Source organism: Neophocaena asiaeorientalis, unplaced genomic scaffold (genome assembly GCF_003031525.2).
Source record: "Neophocaena asiaeorientalis asiaeorientalis breed wild unplaced genomic scaffold, Neophocaena_asiaeorientalis_V1.1 scaffold167, whole genome shotgun sequence".
In the NCBI taxonomy this organism is placed as follows: domain Eukaryota; kingdom Metazoa; phylum Chordata; class Mammalia; order Artiodactyla; family Phocoenidae; genus Neophocaena; species Neophocaena asiaeorientalis.
In genome coordinates, this window is record NW_020175022.1 from 788,711 (window position 1) to 809,683 (window position 20,973).

The following is a 20,973-nucleotide window of genomic DNA, read 5'->3' on the forward strand; positions in this document are numbered from 1 at the left end:
CCAATGCCTTAGACTTAAGACTTTTCTGGATCTCTTTTCTACAGCAAGCTTCATTCTCAACACTGCCAATGCCTTAGACTTAAGACTTTTCTGGATCTCTTTTCTACAGCAAGCAAAAAGAAGCTCAAACACCCCTCTCTTTTATTTTCCTCATACCCCGTTCCCTGCCTCAACCATCCCAAAACAGTGAGCAAGCTCATGGGGTAGGACTTGGGGCTGACACGATAGAGGATGGATTTTTTCTATCTCCTGAAGATGAGGCATGGAGGTACTGGGGTTGGGCAGTAGCAAGACCTGAATTGTAATGTGGTGGAAACTCTCACAGCCTGAGCAGAAACAGAGAGGGGACTGTGAACAGAATTAAGTGATCGTGTATACCCTAAACTTGAAATGAGAAACTATTCAACAAATATTCTTTGAAGAGCCATAATTCAGGTGCACATGGGTTAGCTCTATCTCAAGGGCATGCTGAGATGAAGAGGGGAAGGGAATCAGAATCGGAGTGGAGTGGGGGAAAGGGAGGCATACAAATGCCCCATCACCTTGTCTCTCATTTCACTCCCCCCACAATAGCTTAGAAATTGATGAAATAATACACACCCATTCTGGGTTAAGTTCCCCAGCAGACCTAGAAACACTCAGCCACAAGTTACCCTCCTCTGCCTCTAAAGAGGAAGAATCATACAGTCTGCTGGGGTGGGGAGGAGACCAGGTACTGGGAGCCAAGGGAGTGAGGGGAGCTGGGCAGATCGGTTAGCGCTGGAGCAGACGGGTGAGCACTCCTCTTTCCCCCACTCTCACTCCGTCCAGAAGCTCTCGCGTAAGTCACTTCCCTCCCCTTCTCAGCCCAGGTTCTGGCATCCCCTCCATCCACTTGCCCCGGGCTTGAAGGCTGGAGACGGAAGCAAAACCAACAACACGTCTCAGGAAGCTATCGGTTGGCCGACGGGGGGAGGGGAGCAGGAGACCCTCCATGGGGGAAAGAGGAGAAATCCTCTTTCAGCAGAGAGGTGACCCCCAAGCAGACAGCCCTATCCCCTCCTAGCGAAAGGTAAGAGTCCCTGGCCAATCTCAAAGTACCTGGAGTTCTACCGCCCCCACCCTCCAGTCCAAGCCCTAGGATTTCACTCTCTACCCTTTGTCTCGCTACTGCTCACCCAAAGCCCCATGAAGTTCTTTGAAGGGCCCCTGAGGTCACCAGGACCCACAGAAAAGCCTAATCCCCCTCGTTGGGAACCAAAGTCCAAAAGAGCACAGGGATCCCGTCCCTGGAGCCCATTCTCCTACGACGCAATCTAGCAGCGCACAGGACGCCTGAGCAGCGCGCACCCGGAGACCCGCGCTCAGTTCGGGCAGGAGCCGCAGTGTCCTCCCAAAGGGCAGGGACGCCCCTTTTCCTTGAGCCTCAAAACAGTCTTCATCCCGCAACTCCCCAGGATTCCACCGCCCGCCGAAAAGCGGCAGAAAAAGAGAAGCGCCGCGAGGAGCTGACCGCACCGAGCGCTGCACCAGGTGATGTCAGCGAACTCCTCGCTGGGCACTGGAAGGGCGGAATTAGAAACCGAGAATACCGCGCGAGGGGAGGCGGTGCGGACGCTTTTTCTTACCGCGGCCTGCCCCTCCGGGTGCACATCCACCAGTGTACACCAGCTATGCGTCCCGTTCATCTTCTGCTGGGGTCGCAGCTGGGACCCCAACCCTGAGCCCTGCGGTCCGGCTTCTCCCAGACTGGCGCGCGCCGAACCTTCCCTTGTATAGGCACGTCACGGGCGGAGGCACGATAGGACACGCCCCTACGACGCCGTTCGCCAACAAGCGAGCAAAGGGATGAAGTGGGCGTGGCCTAGGCGTTTCAGGGCCCGCCCATCTGCGCTCTCTCAGATTTACCTAAAGGTGGGGCTTGGGAGCTGCTTATCTGCTTAACTGAAGTTTTGCCTAGTGTTATGTATGGTTGTACCTTAAACATTAGTCTTGCCCTCTCCTTTCAACTCCAAGACCAGTATTGGTAAGACAGAATCACCCTGCCTGCCCCTAGAGGATGAGGAGTTCGAAAAAAGCTTCCATACATTCTCCTCTCCTTATACATAGGCCAGCCTGTAGGCTTTGTGGAGCTGAGCAAACATTTCCTCCACTGTACAGGCTCCCAAGACCAGCTCACTCAGACTGGCCTAAGCCAGTCTGGTAGGTGCCCTTCCCTGGCAGGAAGCCCAGGCCAAAGGCAAAGCTAGCTTGGCTCTGGGTGGGGCTTGTTTTGCAGAAGCTATTATACCAAAGCTGCCCTTATATGGATGGGAGAGGTGGGACACGTTGCCTTAAAAGGAATTTGCATTCTTGAGAAGGGATGAACCTCAACTTCTCCAGTGGCATTTGCTCTCTAAGCCCAGGTTAGCATCTTAAGGGCCTAGAATAGAGGATGGCCAAGCAGGACCGTGGAGCCTCTTCCAGCCCAACTGCTCTCAGCAGGTGGCTTCTCCACTGGGCTATGGTCCACATGGACACTAGACAAGAAGAGGTCTGACCCACTCTTGAGTGGGCAGAACCCCTAAATCTGGCAATAGGCTCTGGTGAACAGCTAGCTCCCTCTTCAAGGCAACACAAGGGCAGGGATGACAGAAACTTCCCCACCTCTCATGTAGGGACTGGGTCCCATGCCTGGTAAGAATGGATGGGTATCTTTGCGCCTGGGAGGTGCATGCTTGGGCTATCCCTATGCCCCAAAGGAATAAAACCCATTTCTGGTCTGTCTCCTTTAACCCTCAGAGAAGGCATTTACTGGCCTTGCTATTCCCAAAAGTTTCCTCAGGAAAGAATGGAGCTGCTATAAACACTTCTTGGCTCCCTAAGTTCCATCTGATCTGTTGTAAAAGGCCTCTAAAAGTGAGGTGAAGAAAACCCCAGCTTCAGCCTCTAAGCTGTACAGTAAAATGGTTTCTTCATAAAATTTAGACCTCCAAATAAGTCAGGAAAAAGAATGAGAAGACAAGTCAAGGATTTCAGTATAGATATATAATTTTAATATTTAATTTAAAATAAATTCAATGCTGGATTGGATTGGGAGAGAATATATGATTTGCAGAATAAAGGAAATTTTTTTTAATCATGAAATTACAAGTCATTGGTGAGAACAGCCTTCTCCCTCCTCTAGGCTTCTTACAGAGTCTGCTTAGAAAATAAGAGAGGTGAATCACCTCCCTTACCTCCTCCCACCAGAACGTGGCTCTCCCCAAATCCCAAAGGAGGAATAAGTCCACCATTGCCTCTTCCCATTTCTACCAAGAGTCAGCCTCTAGCCCCTCTGTATCAGGTCCAAGCTCCTGAGATAATGAGGGTCCCTCGGTTCCCTACTGAGTTTGGGCACATCTGATCAGAGAAACCACAACTTAAGGCCCCGGAGACCAAAACCTTTGCTTTTCAAACTCGCGTAGACAGTTGTCAGGGTTCCCAGGTGCAACCATCTTATAAGCACATCCATAGTCACAGAGGGAGAGGAGGAAGGATGGAAACCCTGAGCAGAAGCAGCCCCACCACCTTATCATGGCCCTCCCAAAGTCCCTCTCACAGGGCCTCATAGGCAGGGAAGCCGGTAGGTCTCTCGACCAGTCATTGGGACAGCAGGGAAGGCAGAAGGCCCCGGTTGGGGAAAGGGTGGTCCTTGGAGAGGTATGAATGTGCAGGTAATAAAAGGCAAGAAGAGCATCCTTATCTCCTCACCCCAGCTAAGGCACTGAGAAGAAAGAAGGAACATAGAAACGGTAAAGATGGGAAGAGGAGGAGAAAGGGACCCCTTGGATCCTGGCCTGGGGAAGACAAAAAATACAGGAATGGAGACAGGTGGGGACTACCACATGGGCCCCATGACTGTGCAAAGAAGAGCCTCTGAGAAGTGGGTAGAGTCACGCCAGCATGTCCATTACCCATAATGTTCCCCTTACGGTGCTCCAGAATGGGAAGGAAATGAGTTGCAGGAGTCAAGGGGGCAGAATCACATAGGGTATTTCCCTGAGCCTGGGGTTAAGGGCTAAAGAAATAAAGCTTTATATACATGGCAATTTCTATCCCTTCCTATCCTGCTCAATCCCTCTCAGCCTACATGCTCACCAACCTACTGCTGTGAGGGAGCAGAAGAGGGGGTCGGCACTTAAGGAGGGGGCTCAGTTGGCTTAAAATGCCCACTCCTCCAGGGGAAAGGGAAAGTCTGTCTACCGGCTTAGCGCTGATGCCTTTTTTATCACCTTCACTCACACCCCTCCCTGTCTTAGGTCTGAATAACTGGGTCCCCCACAGGGATGAGGAATCTGAGGCTGGGCAGAGCAGAGCAGGACTGGCCAGGATAGGCCTCAAGTGTGGTTCATGGGCCCTTGTGGACCACGAGCTAACAGGAGCTAGTCTGCAGGTTGCTCTCCGTAAGCAGTGAGGCGATGGAGGAAGGATCGTAGACGCTGTCAAATTCCTCATCTGAGCTCAGCCCTTCATGTTGGAGAGTTGACTCAGCAGCTGAGCGGGAAGCTTTGCGCCTGAGTCAAAGAGGAATACTGGTCAGGGAAGGAGACAGAAAGATTTAAACAGCCTCCCTTTTCATGCTAAGGAAACTCCCAGTTCTCCTAAGGCCTAAAGCTATTCACAAGATTGCCCCACTAATTAGAGATATGCGGAGATGGGGTACAGGATGGGGGCTGACATACTAAAAGACAGTCATACTGGCTTTCATCCAGGAATGAGTGCCTGCGAAGTCCCTTCTTAGAGATCCTCCTCCCCATCCAGTTCAGGAGAGCCCATTCCCTTAGTGCTCTGCTATCCCGATGGAACAGGGGGCAGAAGAGCAGCCCGTACCAGGAGTCCTTCTCCAGGACTTTGATCCGGGCCTGGAGCTGTTCATTGACCTCATGCTGTTCCTCCAGCTCACGCTGGGCCTTCTTCCTCAGGCCATCCAGTCGCTCAATTTCCTCTTCGGCTTCATCCACCTGCCGCTTCAAAGCCTTCACCCTCAGGCTTAGCTAGGCAGGATACCAAGTCCCCACATTAGAAAAGGAGCTGCTGCCACTGTGGCCTGGGATCCTCCCCTGCAGCAATCTTGACAAGGTATATACAGTTGCCCCTAGGAAAATGCTGAGACCATGGGCAAGTACCCTAACCTCTTAGGTTTGTCCTGGGGATTAAATAAGTTAATACATCACTTAGAAAGAGAGCCTAGCACATCATAAGTACTCGATACCCATGCTTACTATGACTGCTCTAATCTAGTCCTTTCACTCTAGTCTCTCTGACCTTATAGAAGGAAAGTCTAAGTTTAGAAGACCTATGAGATGGGACCTCTCTTGGCCTTCAAGCAAATGCATAGTATATACTTGCCATATGGTTGCCTGGCCCTAGCTGCCATCCTTACCTGGTCTTTCTGGTCATTCACATGCTGTCGTTCATCATCAATCTGGATGGACAGCTCTTTAACTCTCCGCTCCAGTTTTCGGTTGGTGGACTGCAGAACTGTCTTCTCCCTAAAAGGGTGGGGTAGGGGGATGTCTCTGGCTGTTGTCATTTCTAAAGAAACTCCTACTTGGCCCCATACTGCCTCCAAGAACTCCAAGGGCTCAGCCACGAGCCCAACCATTAGACTGAGGAGGATCCAGGGCAGATGCAAAGAACCAGGTAGATAGAGGTCATTCACATTTCAGAATTTCTGCAACTCTCTCTTTTCCCCATCAAGAGAAGAGGTCTCCCAAAAGATCAAGCCAGGTTGGCCATGTCTGAAACAGAAGATGGAGGGACACCAGAGGAGAAAAGCCCAGGGGGAGAGAGAGAGGATGGGCTCATGTCACCTCTCTTCAGCCTGCAGCCGCTCCTGCAACTCCCGATTCTGGGACTCAAGCTGAGAGAGGCTGGCGCTGGGCTTCTGGAAGCCTTCTGAGCTGGCCAGCCGGCTCTTCAAGTCCTTGTTCTGAGAGGGACAGGAAGACTCCTTGGTTAGCACTCAACCTGCGATTGCTTCCATGGTCATTTTACCCACCTCCTGAGGCCTATCCCCAAGACTCCCTCCCCCTCAACCTCACCTGTCTCTCCAAGGAGATTTTGTCACACTCCAGGTCCTGCCGAGCAGACCTCTCCTGCATGAGCTCTGTCCTCAGCTGGTCCACCTAGTGGGGATGGGCCAGAGGAACCAGACTTAGGGAGGACTGACGATGAACCAGCAATTTGAACCAAGTGGAGCAGAGTAGCTGGAGGGTGCTCTCTGAATCCCCCAAATTCCCAGGCAACTAAGAAATCACAGCCTACTCAGATGGGAGGGGCCACAGAACTTAAACAGGGCCTCCTCAGTCTCACCAGGAACTAACGTCCATTCTGAATGCAAGCAGCCCAGACTCAGATCCACAGCCCAGGCCACCAGGATTCCTTCCTCCATTCAAACTCCCGGCTTCTTTCCACCTGAGGAAACCCGCCAACCCCTCCCGAAAGCAGAGACCCTGCAGTAGAGCCGGGCACGCACCGATTCTGCAGTCAGAACTCCATATATGAAAGATGGGAAGGTAGGGTTGTTTTTGAAAGGGCCAAGAGGTTCTGTCATCGGGGTAGACACGGATAAGGCATAAGGAAGGGGTTACCTGGTCCCGACCACGATTCATCCGTTCCGTCAGCAGCTCCACAGTGCTCCTCTCCTCATCTAACTCCACCTCCAGCCGTGAGACTTTTTCCTGTGGCAGAGGGCCAACAGGTTAATTCTGCCCCAAATGCTGGACACCAGAACGCCAAACTCTGATCAGGAGCCTCTCACACACCAGCTTCCACAGGTTCTTCTCTCTCCCACATCCCAGAACCCATTGGTCCCTGCCCCTGCCCAGAGCCACCACGGAGCTAGCGCCCTCTGCTGCCCAAGTGAGGCATCAAGGGAAAAGTGTGGGCCCGCTCTGACCTTGGCGCCTTGGCAGGATGACAAACCCCAGAATCTATTTCTCACTGGTGCAGCCGTATTTCCCAAGTGGGAAAATAGAGAGAAACCCAAGTGCCCAGGCCAAAGCTGAGATAAAGAGAGTCAGAAACTGAAGCATCAGGGTACAGATTGGGGAAGCAAATTCGAGTCAGGCAGTACCATGTAGAGGCTAAGACAAGACTGCCTGGACTTAAAACTCAGGATCGACCGCTTCCTAGCAAAGGGGCCACGGACAAGTTGCTTGGCCTCTCTGTGTCTCAGTTGTCCTCATCTATAAAACGGGGAAAACAAGCCTACTCGTGCCATATGGTTATTCTCAGGATTAAACAATTCTTAAGTACCTGGCACACAGCACAATATGTAAGCGTTTGCTTGCTGCTGCTGCTGCTCTTACTACTGTTGTTGTTATTGCCACATAGAGCAAACTGAAGACCACTGTTGACTCTAAAGGGGAGAAGCCACTGCTCAGCTCCAGCCAACTGGTGCCATGCGGACAACTCAGGACTCAAAGCCCAGTGTTATTATATTTTCCAAATGTGTGAGAAAAGCCAGAAATCCAAAATTTTATGTGACATCTATAGATTTCTAAACAGTGGCAATGAATTCAAAGTTGTTTACAACACTGCAGTCAAACAAAACCCATCAGCTGTCGGCTGCCAGTTTCCTATCCCAGAGGCTGGAGTGTCCTGGCTCTTTTCCCCACAGAAGTCCCACCTGTGCCAGGACCCAGACACCCTCACCTTCCCCATCCCACCCACCACCCGTCACCCCCTCACTGTCCTCACCTCAAGGCCCTTGAGCTGACGGCTCCTGTCATCCTGGGAGCGTTTTTTGTTCTCTGCCTCTTGCTCCAGCCCCTGCAGTCGCTGGACCAGCAGCTCTTTGTCCAGCCGGGCAGAGTCCCGCTCAGCCTGGGATGCCTGCAGGCCCTGCCGCAGCCTCTGAGTCTGGTCAGAAGAGAAAAATGCAGCAGCTCAGATAAGGTAAGATGGGGGTTGAAGGGTGGAAGCAGTCCACCCCGTGGGGGAAAATTCTTCAACTCTGACATTCTTTAGAATTGCCAGAGCACGGCGATGATAAAAAGACTTGACTTTTAGCCCATATTCTCTGTCGTCTTAAAATTCTCTACACAAGTTTAAATCACCTGAGGAGCTTCTAGACTACTGATCCTGGATCCAAGCCCCAGGGTTTATGATTTACGTGTAACAGGAGGCATCTTGGGTGTTGAGAGCTTTAAAATCTCCCCAGGTGACCCTAATGTGCAGCGGCGTTTGAAAATCACTGCCGTGCAGACACTGCATCCTCTACTGTCTCTGCCTACAGTGGACAACTCCCCCCACCCTCCCCCACCGAAGTGATTAGACCTAAACCCAGGTCCCAGGATCCCTTGGTCACAGGTTAAGAGGTAATGACCTTCAAACCAAGGACGTTGGGACTACTGCCATTTAGGCTCCTACCTCATCCTGAAGCCGGCTTAGCCCTCCAGCGGTCTTCTCAGCCTCACTGGCCCACTCCTTGGCCTGGCGCTGGGCATCCGCCACCTCCCGCCGGGCCTTTTCCTTGTAATCCTCCAGCTGGGCCTGGAGCTGCTGCAGGGCTTGCTTAGAGTCATCCCCAATCTGCTCCAGCTGAGACACAGAGAAAAGAGCTCTTTCAGCACTGCATCTCTTTAACGGATGCCTCTCTCTCTTCTCTGGGCCCAGACTCCCAAGACTCTCCCAGAGCCTCCTTCCTGCCAAAGTAGCCCTCTCTTGCTCTTTCCTGGACCTAGGTCCCTAGTATGGCTGGGAGTAATATATAGATTTCCTGGGTTCAAATCCTGGCTCTACCACTTATTAGCTGTGTGACCACAGGCAAGTTATTTACCCTCTCTGGGTCTCAGTTCCCCATCTGTAAAATGGGATAATAACAGTGCACCTACATCACAAGGTTGTTGTGAGAATTATGTTAATTAATTACATAAAGTACTTACAATAGTGCCTGATACAAAGTAAACCTTAAATGACCATATTTCAGCAAACCCAAGATACCAATGATTATTACAAAGAAAAAGAAAAATTTGCCAATTGAACTATAACATACCGTCAATTATAAGACACAAATCAATTTCAGAGACGATAAAATGTACATTTTAGAATTGATGAAATATTTTAGGTGTTTGCTCCGGTTTTATAAATAAGCAATTAGGAGGAGAATCTTACCTGAAAAAAAGTAATTTATCTCCTTTTCTTCCTTTCTCCTTCCCTCCCCCAAATATAAAATTCTACCAATGAAAATTCCTGTTTTTAGGTCTTATAGACATCTAAGGAGGGATTATAGGCCTTTTTCCTTCCCCTAAATATAAAACTCTACCAACGAAGATTCTTATGTTTAGGTCTTACAGACTTCTAAGAGGAACTCCAGGAGACATTCTCCAAGGATCAAGATCATAAAGGAATGGGAGGTAGGGGAAGGTCAAGAACACTGAGGGGAAGTAGGAAGGATGCCACTCTGCAGATGTAGACTTGGCCTCCCCAACAATGAACTTGAGGAAAGCAAACACCACATGTCGTGACCGCATTCCCTCCCCTGTTCCCCCCGCCCCCCAGGCAAGCTTCTGTGTGAGCTGAGCCTCTTCCTGAGCCCAGGCCACTGTGCCCCACCTCCTTGTTCAGCCGGTCCACAGTCCTGTCCAGCAAGCGCTTCTGCTCCTCCAGCTCAGCCTTGCTGCGCCGGAGCGCCTCCCGCTGCTTCCCCTCCTCCTCCAGGGCCCGGTTCAGAGCCTGCTGCTCCTGTCCCAGACGGGCCAACCCCCGCTGGGCCTCTTCCAGCCGTGCCTCCAGTGCCCGCTTGGCTGCTGTCAGGCTCCCCTCCTCTTCCTGAGCTGTGTTCAGGGCCTCCTCTAGCCGCTGTTTCTCTGCCTGGGAGTGGGGAAGGTGAGGGACGTTGGACCGAGGGGATGCAAAGCTTGGGCTCAAGCCATTTGGAGGTGAGTAGGTGGGAGGGAGGAGGAAGAGATGTTTATGAAAAAGGTGGGCAATGAAAACAGGCTCAGAGGAACCAGCAAAGATCAGAGAACCTGCGAAGAGTGGGAAATGGACAAAAATACCAGTGCAAAGCCTGAGACATTCACACTAAAGCACACTCCAGGAAATAAACCCGAGGTTAACAGAGGACTAGGGAGGCAAACAGAAGCACGCTACAGGCAAAATCAAAGTGATGGCTGAGTATTTAGCCAGGGATGAGAAGAGAGAAGGCCAGGAGGAAGCCAACAATGTCAGCAAAAGCACTGACCTCTAACCGCTGCACCTTGTCCCGAAGCCGAGCCTCCGCCACTTCCCCACCCTCCGCCAAGCCTCGTGCCTCCTTCAGCTGCTGCTCCAGACCCAGGATGCGCCTTCGGAAGTCATCATTTTCCTCCTGGGTCTCCCGAAGCGTCGTTTCCACTGCTGTCCGACGCTGCCCCAGCACTGCCATTTCTGCCTCTGCTGCCATCTGAGCCTGAGGCCAGTTCAGGGAGAGGTGGCTCAGACCCCAGGGTTCAAGGTCATTGGCGACTCCCAGGAAAGCCACCCCAAAGAGAGCTCACACGAACCCAGGTGTAAAGAGGGGTAGTGCCACCAGCCAGAGGCTTCCCTGAGAATCCCACCCCTACAGAGATGCAATGGGTGTCACCAGGTACAGCCCAACCTCCCCCTGCCACATCCTCGCTACTTTTAACCACACACCTAGGACCAAGGTATTTGGTCTATACATACCCATGATAGGTAATTTTCCACGCCCTCTGGCTCCTCAGCCCTCCAGACCCCTCAGCCTCCACCTCCTAAGCCCTGTGCCCACTCCCCTTGCCTTGGAAGCCTCTTCACAGTCTTGTCTCAGTTGATGGAGGGTCTTTTGTAGCTGGAGGTTCTGCTGTTCCAGCCCCCGGCCTCGTTCAGCCTCTACCCTCAGCTGCTTCTCCAACTCCCGCTCCCGGTGTCGCCCAGTCACCTCCTGGCTCTGCTTCTCTGCCTGCAGCTCCTTAAGTTCCTCCTGTGTCCGGCGCAGCTCCTAGAAGGGAAGGGAAATGGTGACAGGGCAGAGAGAGCCAGCCTGGGATAACAGAAAGTGGAGAAACTGAAACTCTCGTACACTGCTGGTGAGAATGTGAAATGGTATGCCCACTTTGGAAAACAATTTGGCAATGTCTCAGAAAGTTAACCATAAAGTTACCATATGACCCAGCAATTCCACTCCTAGGCATATACCCAAGAGAACTGTATAAACATGTGTTCACAAAAAACTTGTAAGTGAATGCTCATAGCAACATTATTCATTACAGCTAAATACAGAAATGACCCAAATGTCCATCAATTGATGAACAGATAAAAAATGTAGTATATCCATGTAGTGGAATATTATTCAGCCATAAAAAGTAATGAAGCACTGATACTTGCTACAACATGGATAAACCTTGAAAAACATTATGCTAGGTGAAAGAAGCCAGACATGAAAGGCCACATATTATAGGAGTCCAATTATATGAAATGTCCAGAATAGGCAAATCCATAGAGAGAGAAAGTAGATTAGTGGCTGCCAGCAGTGGGGAGGGTGACCGCTAATGGATGCGGGGTTCTTTTTTGGGGTGATGAAAATGTTCTATAATTAGATAGTGGTGATGGTGTTGGTTGTACAACTCTGTGAATATACAAAACCCCACTAAATCGTATACTTTAAAAGGGTGAATTCTATGGTATGTGAACTAAATCTCCATTAAAAAATATTACATGGAGTGAGAACAGATGAGGGTATGCATAAAACAGGATTGGCTATTTTTTTTAAATGTTGAAAACCAAAATATGTGACACAATAAATATTGGTGCTGCTCTGATTTCTTTTTTAAAAAATCAAAATATGATTTATCATTCTAATTCTTTATCTATTAGCTACTTCTGAAATTCAGAAAGTATAATTAGGCTGAAAGGTTATATGTATATAGTGAGTCTTCAGTGTAAGACACTAACATACTAATTACAAAGAAAAAGAGGGGACTTCCCTGGCGGTCCAGCAGTTGGGACTCCATGCTTCCACCACAGTGGGTGAGGGTTCGATCCCTGGTCAGGGAAGTAGGATCCCACATGAGATGCAATGTGGCCAAAAATAAATAAATTTTCAAAAATTTTTAAATAAAGAAAAAAAAGAAAAATAGCACAGTGTATGGTCTACAGTGGACTGGGTTAGTCTATTTTCCTAATATATATCTTATTGATTGATTAAATACTTAATAAAATTAGCTTAATATATAAGATAAATGAACCACTAGTTATTACTTTTTTGCTTTTTAGCTTTACCCAGCATAATAAGTCAACTGAGATTGTCTAGAGGAATGTCCAAGTTCACTATATCAGCTAATATATTTAACAGACCTCAGACTATCCTTGATATTTGTTAACTTAAAAACAGTATAGTAAAAATTAGGAGTACTTTTGATTTCACAACCACCAAAGTATGTTTGGTTAACATTTATTATCTTTTTCTCCACCAAATATTTTGCATAAGCTCAGGCTTTTATTTATCTGGAAAATCATCATTCAGAGCTATATTTCTTTACTCATTTAAAAATATGATTACCTTGATTACAATTAGGTAGTTTTATAGTAAAAGCATGATAAACAAGAATTGATTAATTAATACTTGTTAACTGAGCACCTACTACATATACAGCATAGCAAATGAAAGAATATAAACCCAGAAGGATTCTCAGGAGGCCACAAATGCCAGTTCCCTATAATTAATGAAAATATTTTCTAATTTACAAATCATCTGAAATAATTCATTGCTTTCTTGTCCTTCATAAACTGATACCAGGAATATGAAGAAATTATTTGTGTTCACTTCAATTTTATGACCTCATTATTCATAAAATATCCATACATGATAAAACATTTAGCTACCTGTGTCTAGATTCTGTACTCTCTAAGCAGCCTTCAAATTACAATTTGGCTTCCCATAGAGGTCAGCTGGCCATGCCACTGCAAGTGTTCCAGTCCATGTGACAACACTACTCACTGTAAGTTAATAAACTGGCCTTCTAACTGTAAATGTTTGTTTCATAAGTGTAGTTAATGAGTCCCCTCTGAGAGACAGAGCAACTCTTGCTATCCTGACCAAATTAGGTTTCCAAGCTTGCAAAAATGACCCTGGAGTTTCACAAATCCACCTCAATGCTGCTACCCATGAGGTCTCTTGGGAGGCAGCCAGCAGCCTCTGGCTATAACCCAACCTGGCCGCCGAGAGCCCGTTCCATTAGAAACTTCTATACTAGGTGAGGAGACCAGTCCTGCTAGAGTGTGTGCTGGGAAGAGATAAGGCTGAACAGGCAGGATGAAGCCTGAAAACCAAGCACACGGGAGACAGCCACACAAGTGTGGAGGCCCTCGTGGATAGGTGAGGCAGATGCCCATCACCCCAACCTGCCCTATTGCCCCCCAACTCCCAAGTACCTTCTTGAGCTCCTCCACCTGGCGAGTATCTCCAGCACCAGCCCGCGCCTGCCCTAATTCCCTCTGCAAGACCTCTATCTTCTCCCCAAGTTCCTCTTCCATCTCCTCCTTCTCCATCCGCAGCTGCAGGAGTCTGAGCCCAGAAAGGTGAAACGAAAGGGAAAGGGAACAGGGTGAGGCCGCCTGCCTGGGAGAGGTGAGCAGGACAATGACAATGATAACCACCTCCCTGGAGGCAGGACACTGGGCACCCACCCTCAGGAGGGCGGAAGGTGGGGATGGAGAAGGGCAGTTTGAGAAATGGGAAAGGAAGGAGCAGAGCACTGGCAGAAAAGAGGGGGAATATAAGAATCATGTATAAGCATCCTGGGGGGCAATGTCCTTACTCTTGCTTGGTGGCTCTAAGTTCCTCCTTGTTCTTCTGAAACATGCTCTGCCAATGCCCTGTCTCCTCCGAGGTCTCCTCCAGCTCCCTCTGCAGCTCCCGCACCAGGGCTAACATCTTCTGCCTCTCAGCCTCCAATGCTGCGTAATCCTAGGGAAGGGGAGAGTCAGGGGCCAGGAGGCTCGGAGGGAAGAGCTCACTCCAAACCAAAGTGTGAGTGTGTAGAAGGGGAGGCTCAGGTCCAGAGGCACCATGCCCACTGCACGCCCTGACACCCAAGGTACCTGGTGCAATGCTAGCAGAAGGCTCTCTTCCCAAGACACAGTCTGCCCCTCTGTCATCTACAGGAAGCCTCCCCCAGTTATTTCCCCGTGGGACTTCGGTCACACATCCTCATGGGACTTCTGACCTGCACTCCTTCCCTCTGCCTTTGTAGGTTTCCTGAGCAAGGTTTTCATTACATCTCACATGTGTCTTTTAGGGGGAGTTCCGGTTATGACCATGAAAAAATCCCCAAATACCAAGACCTCGAGGCAGCCCCCTTCCCTGGGGGTGCTCTCTTTTCCCAGCCCTGATCTTGTCACGTGCCTGGGTTGCATCCTGCATGCTCCGGCGAAGCTGCTCTGCGTCCCGCTGGTACTGCTGCCGCACATGCTCTACCTCCTGGTCACGGGAGGCCACCTCCTCCTTCAGGGCGCCCTTCAGTGCTGTCAGCTCCCGCTCCCGCAGCCTCAGCTGCTCCTCTACCCGCTGCTTCCCCTCTAAGACCTCTTCCAGAAGCTCCCGGGTCTCTACCAGGTCCTGGGGAAAGTGAAGGTGGAAGTCAATCAAAAATATTTATTGAGCACCTCCTACCTGTTAGGCATGGTACCAGGTGCTCTCTGTCCTCTAAGATGCCCTGTTAGGATAAAGAAAATCTACCATTCTGGGCTCTAGTGCCACGCCGCCATTGAGTCGGCCTGAAAGCACCCTAAGGGATACCTGTAATCAGCTACCTACTCCCCATACTTTAGGGAAACTGCAGATGAGCAGACTTGAGGATGCTCTAGCTGAAAGGAAGCAGAGGCTAAGGTACCCCAATCCTGCTCCCTACCTTCATTAGCACCTCTTTAGCAGGCTCAGGACTCTGGGCCTGTTTCAGCTTGTCCTGCAGCTCCATCACCTGCATCTCCAGCCCATGCCGTACCATTTCACCCTGGTCCAGGAGGAGCTTCATGTTCTGGAGCCTAATAATTAATTATAGACAACAGTATTGAGCACTATGTGTAAGGCCGTTTTCTAAACACTTTACTTATATTAGTTCCCATAAACCTCCTTCAAGTCTTTGTTCAAATCTTAACAAGGCTTCCCCTGACTACTTTGTTTAATATTGCAACCCAGCCCTCCTGATCTGCTTTAACCTATTCTACTTACCACCTTCTCATATGTAATACGTTTACTTATACGATATGTTAATTGTTTACTGTCTGTGCCCCCTTCCTAGAAGCTATGCTTCATCTTTATGGTTCACTGATGAACCCCAGGAATCTAGATCAGTGCCTACTACACAGTACTCATTGCAAAAACTTCTGCTACGTGAATGATTAAATCCTCACAACAATCCTGTCAGGTAGGTACCATTATTAATCCCATTTTACAGGGCTTCCCTGGTGGCGCAGTGGTTGAGAATCCCCCTGCCAATGCAGGGGACACAGGTTCGAGCCCTGGTCTGGGAAGATCCCACATGCTGTGGAACAATTGGACCCGTGCGCCACAACTACTGAGCCTGCGCGTCTGGAGCCTGTGCTCCGCAGCAAGAGAGGCCGCGACAGTGAGAGGCCCGCGCACCGCAATGAAGAGTGGCCCCCGCTCGCCGCAACTAGAGAAAGCCCTTGCACAGAAATGAAGACCCAACACAACCAAAAAATAAAAATAAATTAAAAAATAAAAAAAGAAATGTTCAGTTCCATCACATTTTAAAAAAAAAAATCCCATTTTACAGATTAAGAACCTGATGCACAGAGGCAAATCTAGGGAGCCTAACTCATGTGCTATCAGCATTACTGACAGAGAAGGTAAAGAGAAAGGTCCTGTCTTTAACCTTCTCTGTTGGCCCCTTTCAGCTTCTGGAGATTTCCCTGTCTCCCCCAGCCCTGGGGGAGCCTCTAACTCTGGCTGAGGCCCTCATGCAGCCCTGCAAGCACCATCAGCTGCACTCACTCCTTGGTGCTCTGCTGGGCTTCCCCATTCCTCCTCTCCAGCAGCTCCTGCAGTCGGCTGCACTCTTCTGCCTTCTCCTCTAGCTGCCGCTCCAGCCCAACCCGGAATGGCTCTAGCTTCTGCCGTTTCTGGAAAGGGAAAAGAGAGTGAAACAGGTGGAGAGTAGGGAAAGCCTCTCAGAAGGACCAGGAATAATGGGAATACCTAACATCTATTGACACTCACTATATGACAGGCACTGTACTAGGGACCTTATGTATATTATCTGCATTTAATCCTCATAACAAGTCTCGGTACTTGTAATGGTTTAAAGTATGTCCACAAATTATCTGACATTTCTTTCAAAAGGTGAAGCCTCTCTCTTTGAGTATAGGCTGGACTTAATATAGGCTCCCTTTGAGTATAGGCTGTCTCTTCTAACAAATAGAAAAAGGGGGAAGTGATGTGTAGCTTCTGAGACTAGGTCAGAAAAAGGCATTGTGGCCTCCTCCTTACCTTCTCTCTTGGCTCACTCACTCCGGGGGAAGGTAGCTACCATACTGTGAGGACACTCAAGCAGCACTATGAAGAGGTCCACATAGCAAGTAACTGAGACCTCCAACTAACAACCACTGAGTAAGCCGTTTTAGAAGTAAATCCTCCAACACCTGTCAAGTCTTCTAATGACTACAGCCCCAGCCAATACCTTGACTGGAAGCTCATCACAGACCCTGAGCCACAACTACCCAGTTAAGTGGCTCCCAGATCCTGGGCACTCAGATACTGGGTGATGTTTGTTTTGAGGTAACTTGTTACACAGCAAGAGATAACTAACACAGCACAATTATTATCCTCACATTACAGTTAAGGAAACAAAGGCTTAGAACATTTAAAGAATTTGCCCAAGGTCAGTTACATAGCCAACAAGTAAGAGTACCAGGATTTGAATTCAGTTTGACTCCACAGCCCACCGCTCAACCAGTACATGACACGGCTTTTCAGGAAACAAGGGGAGTTACAATCTAACACTTACTGAGCACCACCTATATACAAGGCAATACTGTGACAGGTGGAAGGAGTATAAAAAAAGAGGAGTACGTAGGCTTGAGCATAAGACTCACCTGAATTTTAACACTCCTCCTCTATAACTTACCACCTTGAGCAATTAACCTTTCTGATCTTCAACTTTCTCATCATACAAGGGTCAAGGATGCCTATTTTACAGGGGTCATTGTAATTATTACATATTACTCGGGACAGTACCTACTCCAAAAATTAAACTCAATAAATGACAGCTACTATCACTGCCATCATTACTATGATGATGCCAAGAACTGAGGTAAATAATTTACTCAAGATTTATACAGCCACAGTGAGTGGCAGAGCTAGGACAGGAAATTCCAAAGGAAATGGAATTAGAAGTAGTTAGACCCCTGATGAATGTGCTCCTCCTCTCTAAGCTCCAGAGAACCCCAGAAGTCCTTGCTGGGACTAGCACATACTCCTGTCTCACAGGACACACAAGTGCTCATTCCATTGCTTGGAAGGGCCAGCTCAGGCCAAGGTTCTTTCCCCCTGTGGCCCTTCATCCCTCCGGCACCTCTAATCTCTCCTCACCTTCACTTCTTCATCCAGCTTTTTCTGTAGCTCCTCCACTTTTTGGGTGAGTTCACCCTGCCCTGCCTTAGTGGAACCAGAAGAAACCATCTGCCAGAGACACGGGGGGAAGGAAGCGAGTCCACATCCAGATCCCAAGGCCCACAAGGCCCTAACCCTGCCCCCTGCCCCACCGTGAGAAGGCCACTCACCACCAGAGGCTGCATCTGCTCCAGCAACAAACTGACCTTCCTCCTCACAGAGGTTTCACTTTCTGAGCTTCTGGAGGATAAAAGGACAGATGCAAAGGTTAGGGGAGGAAAGGGGTAGCAGAGATGAGGGAAGGAAGGGTTAAGAGCAGGGAAGATGGGGAACAAAGCTAGAAGGGAAAGAAGGGAGGTGTGTGACTCTGCTATTGGGAGGGTCCCCACTCACCCGTCTCTCAGGATGCCGTAGATGGTGGCCTTCACGTGGTCCACACTGCCTGGTGGGACTGCCTCCTGCTGGTCTCGGAGAAGGTCTGGAGTTGATTTGAACTATGAAAAAAGTAAACCCAGAGCAATAGGAAGACTACAAAGGTAACGCCAGAAGCGTGTATGGGGTTCAGATGCAAGAGACGTGGCAGTTGGGAGACGAGGCCCTTCAAGCACGACGAACAAGCCTGAAGTGGGGTAAAGAGGCAACACCTCTGAGGCCGGAGCAACAGGCCAGGAAGGGGTCCAAGCAGGGTACACCTCTCACTATCGCTGCAAACCAGATTTTGCTTGACAAACAGATCTCGACCAGTTGTGAGCTGTGTCACAGGTTATTTGTCACTAATGGCAGTTAATGTACTAGAATTTGTGAATGATTTACTTTTAGAATGGGCTTAACTTTGTCTCAGAGTAAAGTCACTCCCCCACTCACTCGCATTCCTGAGTGGGAGACAAAGCGGGGAGTTTTGGCAAGAGCACCAGGGAGCCACTCATATCTTCCAAGCCTGCCTCACATTTGCTGCAGACCTAGCAAATGCTGGTGACTGAGGCATAGTTAATGGTCGGGCAATGACAAGTAACTCTCCATGCTTGTGAATGGTGATTTCATAGTTACTTCCACTTCCTTCAGAATTTTGCCCATGGAAGTGTCTTGTACATGTGAATACCATCTATTAAGTAGATGGATAAAGTGGAGGACAAAAAGTAGACTTTCTGCCATAGGTCATTTGAATCAACATGGAGACCCAAGTAGGTCAGGGCTGATGAGAAGGGGCCAGGGCTTGGAAGCCACAGAGGGGTGAGGTCTGACCTGTAGCATGGGAGGGTCCTGTGCTCTCCCCCGTGGCTCCTCAAAACTCTGAAGGACCCAGTCCTGGGTCTGACGGGAATGGCTAAAGCCACCAAGACAGCTCTGGGCTGACTGTTTCAAGCTGCCCGTGTGCTGGTCATGCTTTGTGCTAGGGGTCCAGCGGTTGGGGGACCAGCGCTCCCGTTCCTCAACGGTGTCCCGTGGGAGCCGGCTGTCCAGGCTCTGGCTCCGCTTGCGCTGTTCAGGGGGCAGCATCCGTGTGCGGCGGCCAGTCCGGCCCCGGGCCTGGCCCCCATGGTGACTGTCAAACTTGTTGATGAGGGAGTCCACCGAAGACAGGGGGGCAGTGTCAATGGTGCTGCCCAGGTAAGCTCCTTGGTGGGCTAGCTCCAGCAGGCTGGTGCTCCTGTTGCTTGGACCCATAGGGGCAGGGCCTGCCAGTGAGGCCTGGGACTGGGAGCGCAGTAGCCTTCCATTCCAGTGGGCCCCGGGCTCCTCATCAGATGTGCTTCCCTGCGAGCGGGCAGGAAACTCCTTGGCCTGAGAGTAGGGGCTCTCGGGAAGTTCCGAGTCGGAGCTCAGAGCTCCTGGGGCCCCTCGGTTGTTGGCCCCCTTGATCTGGACTCCAAAGGAGTCGCCACCTTTCTCTCCACTGTTGAGCACCACGAAGGGTTGCCCAGCGATGCCCTGCACACGCACGGCAACCCCATAGGTATTGGCTCTTGCATCCTTAGCTGGGCGTCGTCCACCACGACGTAGGGTGCCCATCTCTGCATCACACACTGGCTCTGTGATGAAGCGAATCTGGACTCCATGGTCTACAGGGCCCCGGGGCTCGGCCATGGTGGACACCTGCTCCATGGGTAGGAGGGGTCCTAGAAGATGAAGAGTTTAAGCTGAGAGACTACAAGTAGAAACGCAGAAACCTCCACTTGCCCAGCTTTTGTGAGGGTGATGACCCTGCCAATCCCTTCTACACAAAATAGTGGTTCTCATACTTTACCTGAGCAGCAGAGTTACCTGAAGGACAAGAAAACAGACTGCTGGACCCTGCCCCCAGAGTATCAGATTCAGTAGATAGCCCCAAACTGAGGATTTACAGTTCTAACAAGTTCCCAGGTGATGCTGACGCTGCTGGTCCAGATTCCACATTCTGAGACCCACTGACCCAGAAGAATCCATTTCCTCTAATACAGTCCTGGGGAGCTTGGTTTTGTCAAGAGTTTAAAGATTTTTCTTGATCTTCACACGTACACATATAGCACTACCATGTGCTTCTCCTACCCCCAGGGAAGGCAGAACCCAAGCCCCACCTGCAGACACCTCCAACCCAATGGAGAATAGGGGCCTCCAATCCCAGAGCTCATTTCAAATACAGAAGACCCCAAGATATGTCATCCCATTTCTGGGAGGATACTCAAAGAAACCAATAGCAGTGATGCATCAGGGTTGGGGGAACTGAGGGCTGGGGACAGGGATGGGAGAATGACTGGCTTTCTATTATATATCTTTTTGTCCCTTTTGAATCTGGAACCATGTACTACCTATTCAAGAAAAGATTTAAGTAACATTTAAGGGTACCAGTCCAGGAGTTAGTTCCCTGGCGGTCCAGTGGTTGGAACTTGGTGCTCTCACTGCTGAGGCCTGGGTTCCATCCCTGGTCAGGGAACTGAGATCCCACAAGCTTCATGGTGCAGCCAAAAAAAAAAGAGTATCAGGCCCCAGGACAGGCAGACTTGTCCCATCTGAGGGCCAGAGCCAAGACCACCTACAGGCCAGCTCCCTGGTCTACACTGCCTAAGCTCAGAGTCAGCAAATGGAATGTGTTCCAGGTATTGCTTATTGCTCTGGCTCCAGGAACTTGCAGAAAGAGGTTCTCCTCTAAGCAAATAAAAATCCAGCTTCCCCACCCCTTCTGCTAACCTCCACCAGGGCCTAGCACCAAACTGGAGGAGGAGCCTCTGATGTGCCAGAGACACAAACATACCCAGCTCAACCTCCAGTGGAGCTCTGGGCCAAGGAAACTTGGCAAGGCCCCTTTCAGGGATTGTAGAAGCGCCAGGAAGCTCAGGAACCCAGGATGGGTGGGGAAGGGAGGGGCGGAGCTCCAGGTGAGAAAGGAATTGGAAGAAGAGCATTCCCAGTACCAT

The 20,973-nt window shown here is 49.9% G+C and overlaps 2 protein-coding genes across 5 annotated transcripts in view; both read right to left on the reverse strand.

The window, feature by feature from the left end:
* Window positions 1-1,733, reverse strand: part of TUFT1 (tuftelin 1) — a 45,153-nt gene extending 43,420 nt beyond the window's left edge. For 2 of the 3 annotated variants that reach the window (XM_024762870.1, XM_024762869.1), the window contains exon 1: window positions 1,608-1,716. In XM_024762870.1, the coding sequence (XP_024618638.1) occupies window positions 1,608-1,667 (60 nt within the window). In that variant the 5' untranslated portion in view covers window positions 1,668-1,716. Of the gene's footprint in view, window positions 1-1,607 lie in introns of all 3 variants that reach the window. The other variant, XM_024762871.1, reaches the window with a different exon arrangement.
* Window positions 1,734-2,991: 1,258 nt separating this feature from the next.
* The window catches only part of CGN (cingulin), a 22,586-nt gene continuing 4,604 nt past the window's right edge, over window positions 2,992-20,973 (reverse strand). The window contains exons 2-21 of one of the 2 annotated variants that reach the window (XM_024762908.1): window positions 18,824-19,698; window positions 17,975-18,075; window positions 17,752-17,818; window positions 17,561-17,650; window positions 15,965-16,092; window positions 14,859-14,991; window positions 14,354-14,566; window positions 13,767-13,915; window positions 13,381-13,513; window positions 10,748-10,948; window positions 10,193-10,399; window positions 9,562-9,819; window positions 8,377-8,547; window positions 7,705-7,866; window positions 6,594-6,683; window positions 6,045-6,128; window positions 5,814-5,932; window positions 5,384-5,492; window positions 4,831-4,994; window positions 2,992-4,514 (exon numbers count right to left, since the gene is read on the reverse strand). In XM_024762908.1, the coding sequence (XP_024618676.1) occupies window positions 4,373-4,514; window positions 4,831-4,994; window positions 5,384-5,492; window positions 5,814-5,932; window positions 6,045-6,128; window positions 6,594-6,683; window positions 7,705-7,866; window positions 8,377-8,547; window positions 9,562-9,819; window positions 10,193-10,399; window positions 10,748-10,948; window positions 13,381-13,513; window positions 13,767-13,915; window positions 14,354-14,566; window positions 14,859-14,991; window positions 15,965-16,092; window positions 17,561-17,650; window positions 17,752-17,818; window positions 17,975-18,075; window positions 18,824-19,684 (3,582 nt within the window). In that variant the 5' untranslated portion in view covers window positions 19,685-19,698 and the 3' untranslated portion in view covers window positions 2,992-4,372. Of the gene's footprint in view, window positions 4,515-4,830; window positions 4,995-5,383; window positions 5,493-5,813; window positions 5,933-6,044; window positions 6,129-6,593; window positions 6,684-7,704; window positions 7,867-8,376; window positions 8,548-9,561; window positions 9,820-10,192; window positions 10,400-10,747; window positions 10,949-13,380; window positions 13,514-13,766; window positions 13,916-14,353; window positions 14,567-14,858; window positions 14,992-15,964; window positions 16,093-17,560; window positions 17,651-17,751; window positions 17,822-17,974; window positions 18,076-18,823; window positions 19,699-20,973 lie in introns of both variants that reach the window. The other variant, XM_024762907.1, reaches the window with a different exon arrangement.